General features: G+C 55.2%; 6 protein-coding genes across 6 annotated transcripts; 3 read left to right on the top strand and 3 right to left on the bottom strand.

Moving 5' to 3' along the window:
* Positions 1-711: 711 nt before the first annotated feature.
* flbA (developmental regulator FlbA) lies at positions 712-3,369 on the bottom strand. Its single transcript, XM_073696543.1, has 4 exons — positions 2,397-3,369; positions 1,208-2,339; positions 962-1,149; positions 712-906 (listed from the first exon to the last, which is right to left on the bottom strand). Exons 1-4 carry the CDS (start codon positions 3,045-3,047, stop codon positions 760-762), a joined length of 2,118 nt encoding a protein of 705 aa, XP_073552668.1. The 5' UTR covers positions 3,048-3,369; the 3' UTR covers positions 712-759.
* A 1,107-nt stretch (positions 3,370-4,476) lies between these two features.
* Positions 4,477-4,989, top strand: BDV59DRAFT_168821 (uncharacterized protein). The gene has a single exon (XM_073688134.1). It carries the CDS (start codon positions 4,513-4,515, stop codon positions 4,675-4,677), a length of 165 nt encoding a protein of 54 aa, XP_073552667.1. The 5' UTR covers positions 4,477-4,512; the 3' UTR covers positions 4,678-4,989.
* Positions 4,990-9,035: 4,046 nt separating this feature from the next.
* On the top strand, positions 9,036-9,711 carry BDV59DRAFT_168813 (uncharacterized protein). Its single transcript, XM_073688133.1, has one exon. The coding sequence runs from the start codon at positions 9,072-9,074 to the stop codon at positions 9,246-9,248; it is 177 nt and encodes a 58-aa protein (XP_073552666.1). The 5' UTR covers positions 9,036-9,071; the 3' UTR covers positions 9,249-9,711.
* BDV59DRAFT_198164 (origin recognition complex subunit 4) lies at positions 9,410-11,591 on the bottom strand (the record flags this gene model as incomplete). The annotated part of the gene is made up of 2 exons (XM_073693106.1): positions 9,410-10,036; positions 10,092-11,591. The coding sequence occupies 2 exons, from the start codon at positions 11,589-11,591 to the stop codon at positions 9,410-9,412; spliced, it is 2,127 nt and encodes a 708-aa protein (XP_073552665.1).
* A 668-nt stretch (positions 11,592-12,259) lies between these two features.
* Positions 12,260-13,131, top strand: BDV59DRAFT_51871 (PaaI family thioesterase). The gene is made up of 2 exons (XM_073696542.1): positions 12,260-12,498; positions 12,571-13,131. Exons 1-2 carry the CDS (start codon positions 12,403-12,405, stop codon positions 12,982-12,984), a joined length of 510 nt encoding a protein of 169 aa, XP_073552664.1. The 5' UTR covers positions 12,260-12,402; the 3' UTR covers positions 12,985-13,131.
* Positions 13,132-13,154: 23 nt separating this feature from the next.
* BDV59DRAFT_190682 (MBL fold metallo-hydrolase) lies at positions 13,155-14,340 on the bottom strand (the record flags this gene model as incomplete). Its single annotated transcript, XM_073691787.1, has 3 exons — positions 13,155-13,743; positions 13,794-13,934; positions 13,991-14,340. 3 exons carry the CDS (start codon positions 14,338-14,340, stop codon positions 13,155-13,157), a joined length of 1,080 nt encoding a protein of 359 aa, XP_073552663.1.
* Between the last annotated feature and the right edge of the window lie 130 nt (positions 14,341-14,470).

The raw sequence follows: 14,470 nt of genomic DNA, 5'->3' as shown, positions 1-14,470 counted from the left end.
GACGTCTGGCATGCATGTGGGGCGGCCATGTGCCTATTCGTACGGAGTAAACACGCGGACGATCTGAGTATGTATTTAATTCTCTGCATCTCAAGCGGACCCTATCCCGGGCAGTAGTAGATACAAAAGGGACAAACCAAGCAAGCCATACTCGCTGAATCTGAATGAAACCTTGAAAATGCAAGTTCAATCGGACGCGCAGAACAATGCTGGAGAGACGAGACAACAACAGGTAGGAAAAACGTAATATGGCATGTACATCGAAACGTGAGAGGAAATAGGGAACAGTCTTCAATCATGCAGGGATGCAAGAACAGGAAAGGGGGAAAAAAAAAAAGAAACGCCTCTCTAATGCTGGACTGGAAAACTCTGGTGGCGCAGACTTCCCTCGCCGGACTCTTTCTTAGAATCGCAAGAAAGGAGAAGAGGTCTCAACAATATGTTGAACGAAAAGAAAACATCCAATTCGGGCCATCCATCTATCACATCGATCGTAACATCTCGTATGTCGTGATAAGTCGATCGCCAAAGTCGCAGGAGGTGCTTTGGTGCGTCAAAAGTAGGGCGGGAGTATATATAGAACCCGGGGGAAGAAGGCATCCCTGTACCGTCGGGCGCCGTGGCGGGGGGGAAGTCGTAGATGTCGGATTAGGGAAGACGTGACCCAAGGCTATTATTAAGAATTGCGTGTCCGGGACACTCGTAACTCGTCGAGGGCTCGTATTGTTGAAATCATGATTGCAGAGTGGAACGCAATCGTCATGTCCGTGCTGAACGGCTCATCGAGCGCTCCGGGACCGGAGCCGGGGTGGGCGAGTAGGACCTGGCTGCGGCCGCAAGATCCACATCATGCTCCTGGAGGACAATAGCGTACTTGGGATCACGCAAGAACTTCGGGACGGAGTCCTAGACGAGGTTAGACGGAGAGCACTTCGACCCACTTGGTCGGCACGGGACTTACACTCGACATCAACTTGAAGACGGAGGTTTGCGCCATCTCAAACAGATGCACCACCTCCTGGAGGCTTCGGAACATCGACTCATCGTCTCCCACGGCCTTTGTCATGCGGCTAGCCAGACTGTTGCGGAGCGCGTGGTCGATGTTCAGTTCGCAAGGCGACCCAGGAGCCAGGAAGGCGTTGTAGAGGCCTATCAGGGGGTTAGTGACCGTAGTTGACGCATCAGGACTCCACGTGCAGGGGCTTACCGTAGGCTGCAGCCAGGGTCTCACGGACAGCATCAGGCTTCTTGAAGGTCCCCACTCTATCGGCCTTGTGATAAGTGGCGGTGAATTCGGAAACGTCCAGATAGAAGGAGAGGTTCTCCTCGCAGAGAGAGAAACGCAGGAATTCACGAAAGAGGAGACGCAAAGCCGGGTCGTGGAGGATGTGGTTCAACCGCGCGTTGTTGGAGTCTCGGGGGATACCGCGGTTGTCGTACATGGGCGGGGTGTCGCGGGACTTGTCCCGGGCGATCCAACCACACACCCGCTGTCCCCGGTCCGTGATACCATAGATGGCGTTCTTGGAAGGCTGGAAGGCGACAATGGAGTTGTCCGGCATGGGCATCATCTTGTCCTCCTGCAGCATCGTGATCAAGCCGTACTTGACGAACAGTTCGGCAATGAGAACGGTCTCTCGGCGCTCGATGGTGGTCGAGCAGTCCATCAGCCAATCCACGGCGGCCTTTCCGGTGAAGGTGTTGGAGACGATCTTTTCGTTCACCTTGCGCTCCTTGGCCATTTTCACGCCGACCAGCCCGTTCGAATAGTCGCTCAGGGAATCGGAGTCCGACGTAGAAATGCTGCTCTTCACATTGGGTCCGTCCTGACCGGCGAAGCGACGGAAGATCACCTCGATGGTGGCGCGGTCATGCGACAGCTTATCAGTCTCGGTATCGCGCTCCAGGTTAACGAGCTGCATGGTGTTGCGGGGGGACTCGAGTACATCGATGACATGGCGGGCGGTGATGCCGTTCCGTTGGCAGAACCTCTGCAGGATATTGATCCCCTTGGGGGTGAGTTGGTACAGCGCGCCCTTGAGGGGGAATTGCTGGGCACCCTTGCCGTCTACGGACTCAATGAAGCGAGCGTCGACGAAACGTTGGCAGACGGAACGGGCCATCTCCTTGGCCATGGAGAAAGTGGTGGTAGTGGTGGTGGTGACGATGCGCGAGGGGTCCTTGGGGTCGGGCATGCGGTTGGATTGAGAGAACTTCAAGGAGCCAAGGTTGTTGATGGCTTCCTCGGAGGTGAAGGTGTGGTCATATTTGGTGAAGCGTACGCGGTGGGAGTCCAACTTGAGGCTGACCATCAAGGTGGAGAACAGATCCATAAAATCCTAGACGGGTCAGCCAATGGAGCGAGGAATGACGTCCACAGCGGCGCAAAACCTTACCTTGGTGAAAGGACGGTCATCTTCGGTCATGCGCAACAGGCGCGAGGACGTCTGATGCATCGTGGGCAAGGGGTCGACCGGGGGGAAGGAGGGGACGTGCTGGAGGGTCTGTCGGCGCTTGTCGAGGGAGTCGGCGACAGGCGGTTCTGCGGACGCTGGACTAGAGGAATCGCTGTTTGCGCTGGCGTCGGACAAAGGGGGCGTCAACGGCGAGGCGGCGGCGAGATCACCGACGCTGATCTGAGAAGGCTTGCGCGCGTGCTTGGAGAGACTCCCGGACGAAGCGGATGGACGAAGGGTGACGGGGCCCGCGGTACCAATGGCGGAGAGATTGGCGAGAGCGCTGGTGGTCTTCTCGCGAGCGAGCGCAGCGAAGGAACGGCGATTGCGACGCGAGAGAGATCCAATGATGGAGCTAGAGAAGGCGGGCGTACTGGGGACAGACGAAGTGGTAGGTAGACCGGAGGCGGAGGAAGAGGCACGGGGGCGAGAGTCGACCGGGGAGGTAGAGGCCGGTGCAGGGATGGTGATGGGAGACTGGGAGAGGGGAGGGGGATGCGAAGAGGGGGGAGTGGAGGTTTCTTGGGGGAGAGAAGGAGAAGGAGGAGAAGAGGAAGAAGGAGAAGAAGTAGAGGAAGATATGGTTGGCATTGAAAAGTGCGGACCAGGGAAAGTGGGAGGAAAAGAGTAAAAAAAAAAAAAGAAAGAAAGGAAAAAAAGAAAGAGAGAATAAAAAAAAAATGGGAAAAAAAAAAGAGGGGAGATGGAGTATGTAAGAAGAGGTACGGGTGGTATGGGAAGTACGGTATGTAATAAATCAGAAAATCAATCAGGAAAAATGCATGGGATGAGAGGAAATGAGCAGAGGCGAAAGGATAGAAGGGAGAGAAGAGGAAGAAAGGGGGAAAAAGATGTGGAGGAGGAGGGGAGGTGGTGGATAAGGATTTCAAATCTGCCGTCGTTTTATTTTATTCTCTGCCCAAGGATCTCCCGTACGTAGACACGTATTATACTTTAATTATTATTAGGGCTTATTATTATGATTATTATTATTTTATTATCATAATTATAGATTCAATCCTACACCTCTATCGACAACGTAGACGAATTCGATCCTTCTCAGTTAAGGGGGATGAAGAATTGGGCCTGTCATTCCTGCCCCACTGTGCACGCGGACGGTTTCATGCACCAGACAACGTGGGCCAAGGACGGTGGATGGATCGTCGTTTGGGGCGATCAGCTGCAGAGTGGTATTACGGTACGAGACTAGGACTGTTAGTGATCTATCCTACCTACCGACTAGGTCCTTACTTAAGAGACTCCCTCTGTATCTACTGGACTCCTAGGGAGTATCTAGGAGTACATCTACATAGTAATCTCCTACCAATTTACTCTGTCCTCTCTCGATTCTGACCAGGCCTCCAGCTGAACGGTGGACCTCGGTATCGGTCTGGTAATCGTCTGATACACCGATATTTTACCTCGACCGAACCAAGTTCCAGCTTTGCCAGGGTGGACCCACTCGGTCTCCAACACTGCAAGCGTCGGATGATCAGCGGAATCGACTGGGGATGTGCCTCCGGGTTGATACCTAACCGCGCACCCTTGGATATTGTATCGATTATTTGTGCCGTCCACGCTACAGACCTCTTTCAGTAGTGACTGGAGATATTCCATTTAGCTAGAAGTCTCATAATCTTGATCATTAGCGCCTTCATGATCCCATCAGTCCAGAGGACCCCGGTAGATCATCCTGAGTCAGACCTGACTGCTAGACCGATAGGGATATGGAGAGGGATATGGTTGGTTCCTGGAGTCTGGAACCCCGTTGCAGAAGGAAAACAAAAAATAAATTCAATTATCATAAAAAACGTGGCTCACAACGGGCGTTCCTCGCATCCTTTGGTCTGGCTGACATTGGCCGGAGAGACCGAATGGCACAACCTGGGCGGGAGAGCATCACTTTCCCATTTGGGCAATTGGAAAATCAGGGCCCCATCCGATCCAGTAAAGATCGTCTGGTTGAGTCATTCCGTTGCACCACCAACACCCAATCAGGGCTCGTGCTGACGCCCTCTGACCCTGCAAGCTCTTACCCAATCTGGCCTAGCGCCCGATGACCAATCAGACGGGCAAACGCGCCTCCACCGCGTTCCCTTCCTTCCCCCTCCTTCCCATGGTCTCTCCTACGCCGTACCTTACGGAGTACGCAGGACATCACCGCTGGGAGAGAGTCAACAGCGCGAACTCAGACAGCCACCCCGAACATCGCCGTGTCTGATTCAGCCCCGGTATCTGCTCCCTGCAAGCATTTCCCGCTTGCGGATCCGCTCGTCTCCCGTCTTCTCCAACCCCGATCGCCATCGTGTCGGGTGAGATACATCACCTCACCACATGGCATAAACTTCAGCCTAATTCCTGACTATTTCCTGTCTCGCATTGGGGCTGAAATCCCGCTCTAGGCCTTATCCGTCTGTCTCATTATTCAGACCTGAGGCCACAAACAAAACTTCGGAGTCGTGGTCACCGCAGTACAAACCAAGAGAAAAAGAAAAAGAAAATCAAGATCAAAATAAACTAAAGAAAATAAGAGGGAGCCAAAGAAGAAAAAGGAAGCGGTGTATTACCGGCGTATTCCCCTTACCTGGGATCCCCTCCAATAACACCAGGATTCGAAGAGTCTCGGGCCCGCCCTTCCATCGCTCTTCCAAGTGTCTTCTTTCCCACGCAGTCCCACGTGGACACACGTGGAGGACACATCCTCCCATCTGATTGGCCGTCGGCCTCTCCCGCCATGTCCTCATCCGGAGTGGAAATTACTCCTTTGTTTGCTTCACCTTTTTCCCATACGGTACGAGGTATTCCAATCTTCCCTGTTACCTACCCAGGTACCTAGCCTATCCAAGGTACCTCACCTTAGGATCTGGATAGACACGTCCGATAAACACCATCCCATGACGACAGACAAGGGTCCTCAACTCTCCGAACGGTGGAGAAAATTTCCGTCCCTACCTCTTCCCCCCACCTCACCGCGAAAGAGATTCATGACCCATCCGGCCATGGACACATCACCCGAATCTGACTTTCTACCTGCGCCGAGCTAAGGGATACAACTTCCTACCAGTCAACACCCTTCTCTAGCCCAGGTGGATCGATCAATCCTGCCCCGTTCAAAAGACACGCCGTATCTTCCTCCCATCCTGCCTACGCTACAGCCAAGGTCTGATCGCCGTATCTGACATGAACGTCCGTCCAATCCGCCATCCAGCCCGGCCAACAACCCAGAATCATACACCGTCCGGAGCGACAAGGATCCGACCACCACCCGTCGATCATCTGGATGATGGGCGAGGAGTTGGTATCCGCCGGGAGAATCAGGGTTTGCATCCCCACCGTCGTAGAATACGAAGCGGTGAGGCAGACGTTGGCCGGGATGAGATGCGCAAATTGCGGTAAGACGGTCTTCCATCTGTCCGTCCCGTCCATCGGTTCCAAAAAAAAAATAGTAGTAGCCATCGTACCTGCTGTAGCTCAAAGCAAACTGCCCTGCAATGTTATGATCATCCCTGGCCGCCACGCGAGACAAACGACAGGGATGAGCTCGTATGTCCCGTCCGCCAACAAGGCTGAGTCTAGAATCCCAAAAGGTTTGTCTATCCTCATCTACACCATACTCCTTCCGGTGATCTTCCATGCAGAAGTGGTCTGGAGAAAAATCGTCACAGGCTAGAGACCGTCACAGGATGATGTGGCTTGCGACCGAGTCAGCCACGGCAGGAGAACTGACTCTTCCTTGAGTCGTGGCTGGAGACAGGTCCCAGAGACACGCCGTAGGATGCCTGAGTCGAGCCTCCTTGCTTTCCATGGGATGGACGCTTCCGTGGGGATTCCAGAAGCTCCCATCAATGCGATGACGAAAGGCCACGCCGACCGTACGGTGTAGGTACGGAGTACGAATCCAGAAAGATCCCAGAGTGTCTGCGTAATACCTATGTTACTCCCGTGCGTCCTCTGTAAGATAGCAAACATCCTCATCGGCCATACTCCGGACGGTCTAGTACAGCTAGTATTATAGCGCGGGCACCTCGCTACTATCTACCGAATACAGTGACGTGCATACGCGCTGATAACCGGCTCGACAGACGAGCCCAGTTTTCTGAAACATGACTAACGATAGTTCGACGGTCAGTCGCGGGAGAGGACCCATCCGAACAGCGGTCAAGAAACCAACCGTGGTGGAGATGGAGTGGAGGCTCTACCCACAGAACAAGGAAGGAGGTTTTCGAAGGAGAAACAAGGAATCTTTTTCCAGTGGTTAGAGCGGAGACGAAGTGTCTACCACGTGGTGGACATTTGTGTACTCCGGAGTATCCGTACTGCGTATGCATCCTTCTTTGTCCGCAGTATGGATCTTGTGTCGGCGTACGGCGTGTGGTCCGGGAATACCTGTCAGTCGATTCTGGATAGAAATTTGTGCTAGGATGATTGGTCCTATTTTTCAGTCACGCTAACGGACGGATGTTTGGGTCGTTGAGTCGTGCTCAGGGAATGAAAGACAAGGGAGGTTTCATGATGAGATAGGATGTCGCACACGCAGAATCCGGATCTCGCATGTCGAACATGTGATGCCTCACAGAAGCCCTGAAATGGATCAGGAAGGTGGAAACCAAAGACGGCATGGCATCATCGACCATGCGAGCAAAAAGGAAATGCTCCAGAACGATCAGAGAAACTAGTAGAGCTTTATCCATGGTAGAGTTAATGAGTTAATCTATCTGGACGAGCGACGGAGCATTGGGGTCATCTCCGGAAGAAGAAAGGGGGAAGCGCTAGAAGGGTTCCAGAAGGCTTCCAGAATGCGCTAGAAGCGGCCGACCCGACATAATTGGACGGTGTCCGGAGTATTCATACAAAGTCCCTATATTAAGGATAAGGTACTAGAATAGGAGGTAAATATTAGAGTCTTAGACACCAATACTGTCTCCATACGTTTACCTATACGGGTACCGATCCAGGTCTATCATTGTATTGTTGCAACCGCCACGCGTCAATCCTGGAGTCGCACGTGGAGGATCTTCAGGTATGTCCGGTACGGGTATTTCGCTCGTACCGTACCCCCTTACCGCTAGTCTCAACCGGGTCAATGTCAATCCCTCCAGCTTCATCCATGTGGCCCAAGGGATCGGCGTCGCCTGAAGTCATCCTGTCGTCTCCGAATCTTCTCCCACATCCGCTATATCACATCCACTGTCATGCTGGCGCAGAGTCAAATTGACTCCCAATCAACAACCCCCCAGCCGCTCTTGCTTCCACGCAAGGGGTTTACAGAATACCCGCAGAAGGCTCTAATCCTTGCTTTCCACGCGAAGAGGAAAATCGGGGTCATGGTGGGACCCACCATCGACAGGGATTCCAATCCAGTAATGCTAATGTGATCGCATCCACTCATCCTCTCTCCCCGGTATGTCTGTCTCTACGTACTGCGTTTATACTCGACAGAGGACCCTGTCAATTCCACGCGATACTAATCACATCCTTAGTTCCCTCTTCTCTCACCATCGGGAGGTCGACTAGACAGGGATGTCCAGCCATGGTCAACTGCCTCGTACGCAGCCTGCTCATCCCTTGTTTCATCTCTGGCGATCGTCCCCCAACCCGACACATAGATCCCTCCACGTCCAGTCAGAGAACCTGACAGCACCTCACCACTTTCCTCCTCCCTGGCTCGTATCCGACGACAAGCCAACGGCATCGACGGGTCACAGTTCCCCCCAATTTGCTGAGCCCATGTCCGCACTCTACGCAGGACAGCCACCTCCACAGAACCACAAGCCATGCCTCTTCCATCCGTCACACAGCGACGCCTCTCCCCGCCGACAACACAGGAGGGAAAGCCTGTCCACTTCGCTCCTCGCATGTCGCCGCCAACACAGGCTCTCTGGTTTCGACGGGGTGCATTGCATGCATTAGTGCGGAGAAACGCATGTCCTGATTCGTCACGTTGCCGATCTCTATCGACTGGGCATGCAATCGAACAAGGAGTCGTGTCGGATGAGAAAGGCCAGTTGCCCTAGGTTCTCCGTACTGTGAAGGCTTGGGCACTAACCGCGTCCTAAGCCATGCTTGCTTTTTCCCACTGCATGGACGTAATTTCCTCTTCCCTGTCAACTGCCCCCGCCTCGATCCTCTTTTTGGGGCGTCTCCGGCTTCTCAATTATGGGAAACCCCGTTCACCATCTCCCCCCGGCAGGGTCATGCCCCAGCTTAGGCCGCTGTGACATGAATGTATCCGCACCTCGCACCCCATCCATGCCGATGGTAGCACACGTTTCCCGTGCAAGGGCGCTTATGGTCATACACACCGGCGTGACTCCGGTGATGGGCCTCCCCCCACCTCTGGTCGGGACCGACTCGCTTTTCCCCCCTGCGTGCTTGGTGGAATCGAAAGTTTACCCGGCGACGTCGACGGGAACGAGAGCTGTCAACGGAACCTTGTGTGTCGGACAACTGAGCATAACTCCTGCTAGTGTCGTCTCATGCGCCCCAGGGGGGAAGGAGGACTGTGCGCGCAAATCCGGTCCGCAACAGGCATCTTGAGCTCTCCTCCGATTCAGGATTGATCTGCTATCCGAGTTTTGGCTTGATTCGGTCTTCTCAGTCGGTCGTCTTTGCCGCATGTCAATTCGCCCACGGGACGCTGGATATGGTTTTTTTTTTTACACATCGCTCTCGTACAGCATGGCAGGTTCCAAGTTTGGCCTACTCTACTTGGGTCCTTTTCATTCCGGTACATTAAGCAACCCCCAGAAGCCGCAGACGCAACCAGTACAGGGTGATACAGGCCGCTCGTAAAGCGTCAACTGACCCCTAGCTCTCTCTTCCCGTCATCCTGCACTCCTCTTGATTCGGGAACTCGCAAATCCCCCGACGACTCCCACCCCCGCACGACTCAATCCCCGCACACACATACACACAACGTTCGTTCGCTCGTAAAATGACTCGATTCAATCGACTCAACCATCCCGCCACCATCTGCCCAGCGACCCGCCCGATCCAGCCATTTCAACCACTTCCTCGAAGCTGATTTCAACCCGGAACATCCGTCCGTCGGCGGTCCCACTGCCTCCGCCAACCGGGCTGATCAGTCCCCAGCTGACGAGTTTCTCCCACGCCTCGCGCGCCACATCCCTCCCCCAGACGCGGCCGGGAGTGGCCGCCGCCCCGGAGATCGAGGCCGACGTCTTCGCCGACGTCAGCAGGCGGACGTACTCCGCATACGCCGCGGGGAACGAAAGCGCCAGCGGCGCGAGGCTGGTCGGCTGGGCCGACTCGGCGTTGGGATCGTACAGCGCGGCGAGACGGGTGGCCGCGAGCAGGAGCGAGAGAGGCAGCGACGAGGGACTGGAGGCCACCGTCGTCGTGGCCGCAAATGGCAGAGGCGCCGGGTCCGGGCAGGACAGGCTCTGCGAACTGAAGGTGGCCGCGGTGGGGACTCGGATGGAGGAGCCCTCGTCGTCGTAGGTGCTGTAGTGGAATTCGGTCATCGCGATCAACGTGCTCGTGAAAAATTCCTTGGCCGATTTTGTTTGGCTGTAGATCCTTCGTAGGTGAGACTGCATGGCTTCGTCGCCCCATAGACTCTGTCCCGAGTCAGTTATACGCTGCATGTGCTGGACGAATCGCGACGGTCCTTACCTGCAGATAAGCTCTCCATCCTTGTATGATCCTCTTCCAGCCGTCCGACTTGACGGGGCGCTCCCTCACGCCAGCGTCCTCCAACCAGCCGGTCAGTTCTTCGTCGTCAAGGTTCAGCCCCGCGTAGCAAATGTCCGAGAACGTGTCGAAGGTCCGCGGAAGCGGGACGAAGACGTAACGGTGGCTGAACCTACTCTTGACTCGTTTCTCGAGCATTTCCGTCACGTCCACCTTCGTCGTAAGTCCCAAGACCGCTACCGGGGCCTTCCGGGCTTGTGCGATATCGAACAAGTTGTACAGCAGCGTCTGGCGTGGATGCGTGACAAACAGGTCGAATTCGTCCAGGATGATGACCACGGATTTGGCCGCCGTCACTGCCCCGGTGTTTGCGGACGCGCCGTAGATCTCCTCAGGATGAGACAGCAAAGCGAGAAGGGTAGACATGGTGTCCGCGTAGCTAGTCACTTTCCCCGCCTCTTCCTCGGTGTTGGTCTCCCGGCCAAGCTGCCGCCACATCTCGCGCAGCGCCAATCGGTCATCCGTATGGAGGAAGCCATTGAGGCGGACAACGTGGAAGTCATGTCGATGCGTGCGTGCCAGCGACGAGATGGTGCTCTCCACAATGGCGGTCTTGCCACATCCCCGCGACCCGAGGAGCAGCATGGAATTCCCCTCCCCGACAGTGACCGTCTGCTCGATGAGTTGGTACACCTTCTGGTACTCGCTCTCCAGGCCTTGCAACGGTACCGGCCGCTTCCCGTTGAGCTTCTCCAGCACGAGCCCAGTCAAGGCGCGCACCTCCTCCGTCAACCCGCTCTGAACCAGACCCTGGAATGTCTCTCCGTAGGCAGGCAACGGGTCGCCGATGGGCCCGTCCCCGTTCCTCGCATCGCCGTCCGGCTGCAACAGGTCCTGTCGTAGCTGGTCCGACACGAGATCGTCCAGGCCATCAGGATAATCCTCCGGAGAGGGAGACTGCCTCTCGGTTGCGCCCGCAGATGTCTGCCTACGCCCGTTGGTCGTCTTCGCAGTCGACCGCGCCGACCTTGTCCGAGGGGCCCGTCGTCGCGACGGCGGCGGCGTCACCTCCGGCTCGTCGTCGTCATCGTCGTCGTCGTCGTCTGCTTCTTCTTCCTCCTCGTCCTCCAACTCTAGATCTGGATCGGGCGTTTGCGTCTCTGTCTCCTGTCGTGTCGTCTTCCTCCGCGAGCTTCGGCGCGTGACGCTGCTCTGTCCAGGGTTCGCGATTGATCGTCTGGACGGAGTATACGCCCCGTCTTCCTCAAATCGCTGAGGCGCTTTCCGCTGCCGCCCGCTCGATCGCAGTCCAGACTTGGAGGGTGTGTCATTGTTGTTATGTTCTGGGACTTGCGGCGTCGGGGATGCCGATGGCCCGGATCCGAGGTCCTGCGTCTCTTCGCCCATTGCGATGTCGCCGTCTGCGTCTACATTCTGATCGTCGGAGACTCTCCTCCGCTTCCCGGCGCGAGGATCTTTCATGGTATTGGAGGGTTATGAATACGCCAATGCGGTGATAGGTAGTGTGTTTGGCGGTGGTTAACGCGGTAGGACCGGAATTGGTGGTCTTCGAGGTCAATGGCTGGTAGCATGTGCAGTCAAGGCATCCAAGGCACGGCAATGATATGCGGCTGGGGTCTGAGGATGTGGTGTTAGCATGCTAAATTGGTTGGATGGGGTATCTGTGTGCGTTGTAGGGAGTGTAGGATTCCAATGGAGACGTACAATGGAGGAGATGTAGGGTGGGAGAGTTGTTGATGAGCTGCCGGATGAGGACTGAATTAACTGAATTAATTCGGGCTGGTCTTCTGGTGCCTGAGGCAGAAACGCAAAGTCAGGTGAGATCACATGGCATGCAGGCAATCGAAGGTCAGGAATATGCTAGTAGATCTTGAATATATATGCTAGGAAATGGACCCATTGGTCTAAAAAACTGTGCCAGGTCATAGAAGGCCAGCGTCGGAGGACAGGTATGCTGCGTTGCGTCCGTGTCGAGACAAAATATATACAACGGATCAGGGATGCAAAGAGGACCTGTTCAGCTTCACGGTCAGGGAACATAAGACGAAGAGCGGTAACAATTCAGCCGAGGACAAGTCAGGCTTATTTAGAAGCTACAAATACAGGTCTACATCAGATGGTTCATATTCCCTCTCAGCCGTCAACCTCGGCTATCGCCGACCCCCCAATATATACGGAGTACCAATTTATGGCCGACATCCCTCCTCGCATCCACCCATAGACCATCATCTTTAGAGCTCCCACCGTCAATTATATACACATCTCAGCCAACATGCCCAAGGTCCGCGCCCCGTCCAGACAGCTGGATGAATTCGAGCAGCTCGTATACCACTTCTCCGCCCGCATGGAATGGGGCAACAAAGACGACGTCCGCACTCCCCTCCGCATCTCCCCTCTCATCCCCGCAGCATAACACCTCGTGCTAACCCATCATACACAGCACTGGGATATCGACGGCGACGCCTGCAATCTCCGCTTTGAGTCCGCCACCCGGAGTCCTCGTCCGCACGTGTCATTCCGATTCAACGTCGCCCCCAAATTGTGTAATTTCATGGGCAACATTCACGGCGGCTGCGCCGCGACCTTGATCGACATCCTCTCCACCACCATCCTCATGGGAATCGGCGAGCCGGGCAAGTTCTCCCTCGGCGGCGTCTCGCGCCATCTGAATGTGACGTATCTGCGGCCTGTGCCGCAGGATACCGAGGTGCGGTTGTCGTGTGAAGTCGTCCATGTTGGTCGGCGGCTGGCGCTGCTCAAGGCCGAAATTTCTCGCGTCGACAACGGCGATGTGTGCATTGTTGGGGAACACGAGAAGGCGAATACCGACCCCGAGGCCGGCGGGAAGGTATAGTGCCTTTGAGCGTTGGGTCTACTGCTTCATGATCTGGTTGTGATATGTTTGATACCTTTGATTTGGCTCGCTTCCTGATAGATACGCTTTCTGTGGATAGACTAGAGCTGTCGCCGCTAGAAACCCGATGATTCGCATCCAGAGTCGGCTGCGCTGCTTGAAGCAGGCGGCTACGTAGTTGGATTCTCCTGAGCGAGTTGGCCAACCGCCAGGTCAAAGTCTCTCAAAAACGCCCAGAGCGTGTCCTCTCGCCAGTGCTTCTTTTTCCAGTCGTTTGCGGCCTGGGGAAAGAGATCTACGGTCCCGAAGAGACTCGGGTCGTGCGCGTATACGAACCAGACGTTCTCGCTGGCGTCGGCGTCCTGCGCCTTGACGATCGACCCGATCGTCTGCTCCATATCTAGTCCGATGGCGGGCTCGAAAAACGGCTCGTCCGCGCGCCGGCCGCGGCTGGTCAATACTCTCTCGTACATGGCGCCGGGGCATGGTAGGCTGACAGCCGGAGAGGACCGCGGAAGCTCTGCCGGGATGCGTAGGTACTTTGAGGGCCTGATCTCGCCGCTGTGGTGACAGAGATCTCCGCCCATGAATATGAATGTGTCGGGGTTGGTTGTTGTGCGGGCAAGTCCGCTCAGATGGCCAATGGCGTGGCCTGGTGTGTCGAGGATATAGAAGGACCCGTCGCCGAAGAGGTCGTGCGCTCTGAAACGGCCAGCCTGGGTGGCTCCCGTGAAGTCAATTTCTCGGAGAGATCTCCCCCTGGACAGGTATCAATTGATGGAAGATTTGCTAGTGGGTAGAGGACTCACGCGAAATCACTCTCACGGACTGGAGAGTCCGGCTTCGAGGGATACCCCGGTAAGAACTCGTTCTTGAAACCAGGGCCAACAATCAACTCGGTAGAGTGGGGGAACTTTGACGGGTCTCCCAGATGGTCCCAGTGCCAGTGACTGCACATCGCGTCAGGCGCCGTAAAACGGTTTATGATATAATCCCCTCGACTTACCTCCAGATGATACTTGAAATCTCCTCACCTGAGACCCCGTCCTCCTGCAGAATTTCGATAACATCCTTGTCAACGTTGACCTCCCACCCTTGGCGTTCCAGGTGCTTCGAAACTACCGGAGAAAATGCGTGATAGTCCTTGGGAACCCCCAGATCGAAGAGCACTTTCTTGCCCGAGGGATGTTCGACGAGAAAAGACCATGCGGGGAGAACCGGCATATACTCCAAGCCATGAACGGGCGGCTTCATGAGGAAATTTGCAGGCAACTTGCCGATCCGCGTGGTGGAATCGATAATGCGAACCTGCACTGTCTGTGAGCCCGCAGGCACGGCGAAACGGGGAGCAGTCATAGTCAGGGCAAGTGCCGTCGATTATAAATCCGACTGGAAAGATTAGGATGATCTACTCTGTGGGTATTCCCATGGATCTGACCTAGGTCTGTGTCTGAACCAACGTAATGGGAGGTCATGAATATACAGA

The sequence above is a fragment of the Aspergillus ambiguus genome (assembly GCF_047715705.1).
Source record: "Aspergillus ambiguus strain CBS 117.58 unplaced genomic scaffold BDV59scaffold_2, whole genome shotgun sequence".
NCBI classification, from domain to species: Eukaryota; Fungi; Ascomycota; class Eurotiomycetes; order Eurotiales; family Aspergillaceae; genus Aspergillus; species Aspergillus ambiguus.
The sequence above is the reverse complement of the archived record's forward strand: the minus strand, read 5'-3'. Positions and strand labels throughout refer to the sequence as shown.

Bases quoted from the DNA above. Each gene is read 5' to 3' on its own strand.
- flbA (XM_073696543.1), bottom strand. From the start codon at position 3,047: ATGCCAACCATATCTTCCTCTACTTCTTCTCCTTCTTCCTCTTCTCCT. The intron at 2,340-2,396 runs GTAAGGTTTTGC...TGACCCGTCTAG, and splicing joins ATGACCGTCCTTTCACCAAG to GATTTTATGGATCTGTTCTC. The intron at 1,150-1,207 runs GTAAGCCCCTGC...ACCCCCTGATAG, and splicing joins GACCCTGGCTGCAGCCTACG to GCCTCTACAACGCCTTCCTG.
- BDV59DRAFT_168821 (XM_073688134.1), top strand. From the start codon at position 4,513: ATGACCAATCAGACGGGCAAACGCGCCTCCACCGCGTTCCCTTCCTTC.
- BDV59DRAFT_168813 (XM_073688133.1), top strand. From the start codon at position 9,072: ATGTCAATTCGCCCACGGGACGCTGGATATGGTTTTTTTTTTTACACA.
- BDV59DRAFT_51871 (XM_073696542.1), top strand. From the start codon at position 12,403: ATGCCCAAGGTCCGCGCCCCGTCCAGACAGCTGGATGAATTCGAGCAG. The intron at 12,499-12,570 runs GTCCGCACTCCC...CATCATACACAG, and splicing joins AATGGGGCAACAAAGACGAC to CACTGGGATATCGACGGCGA.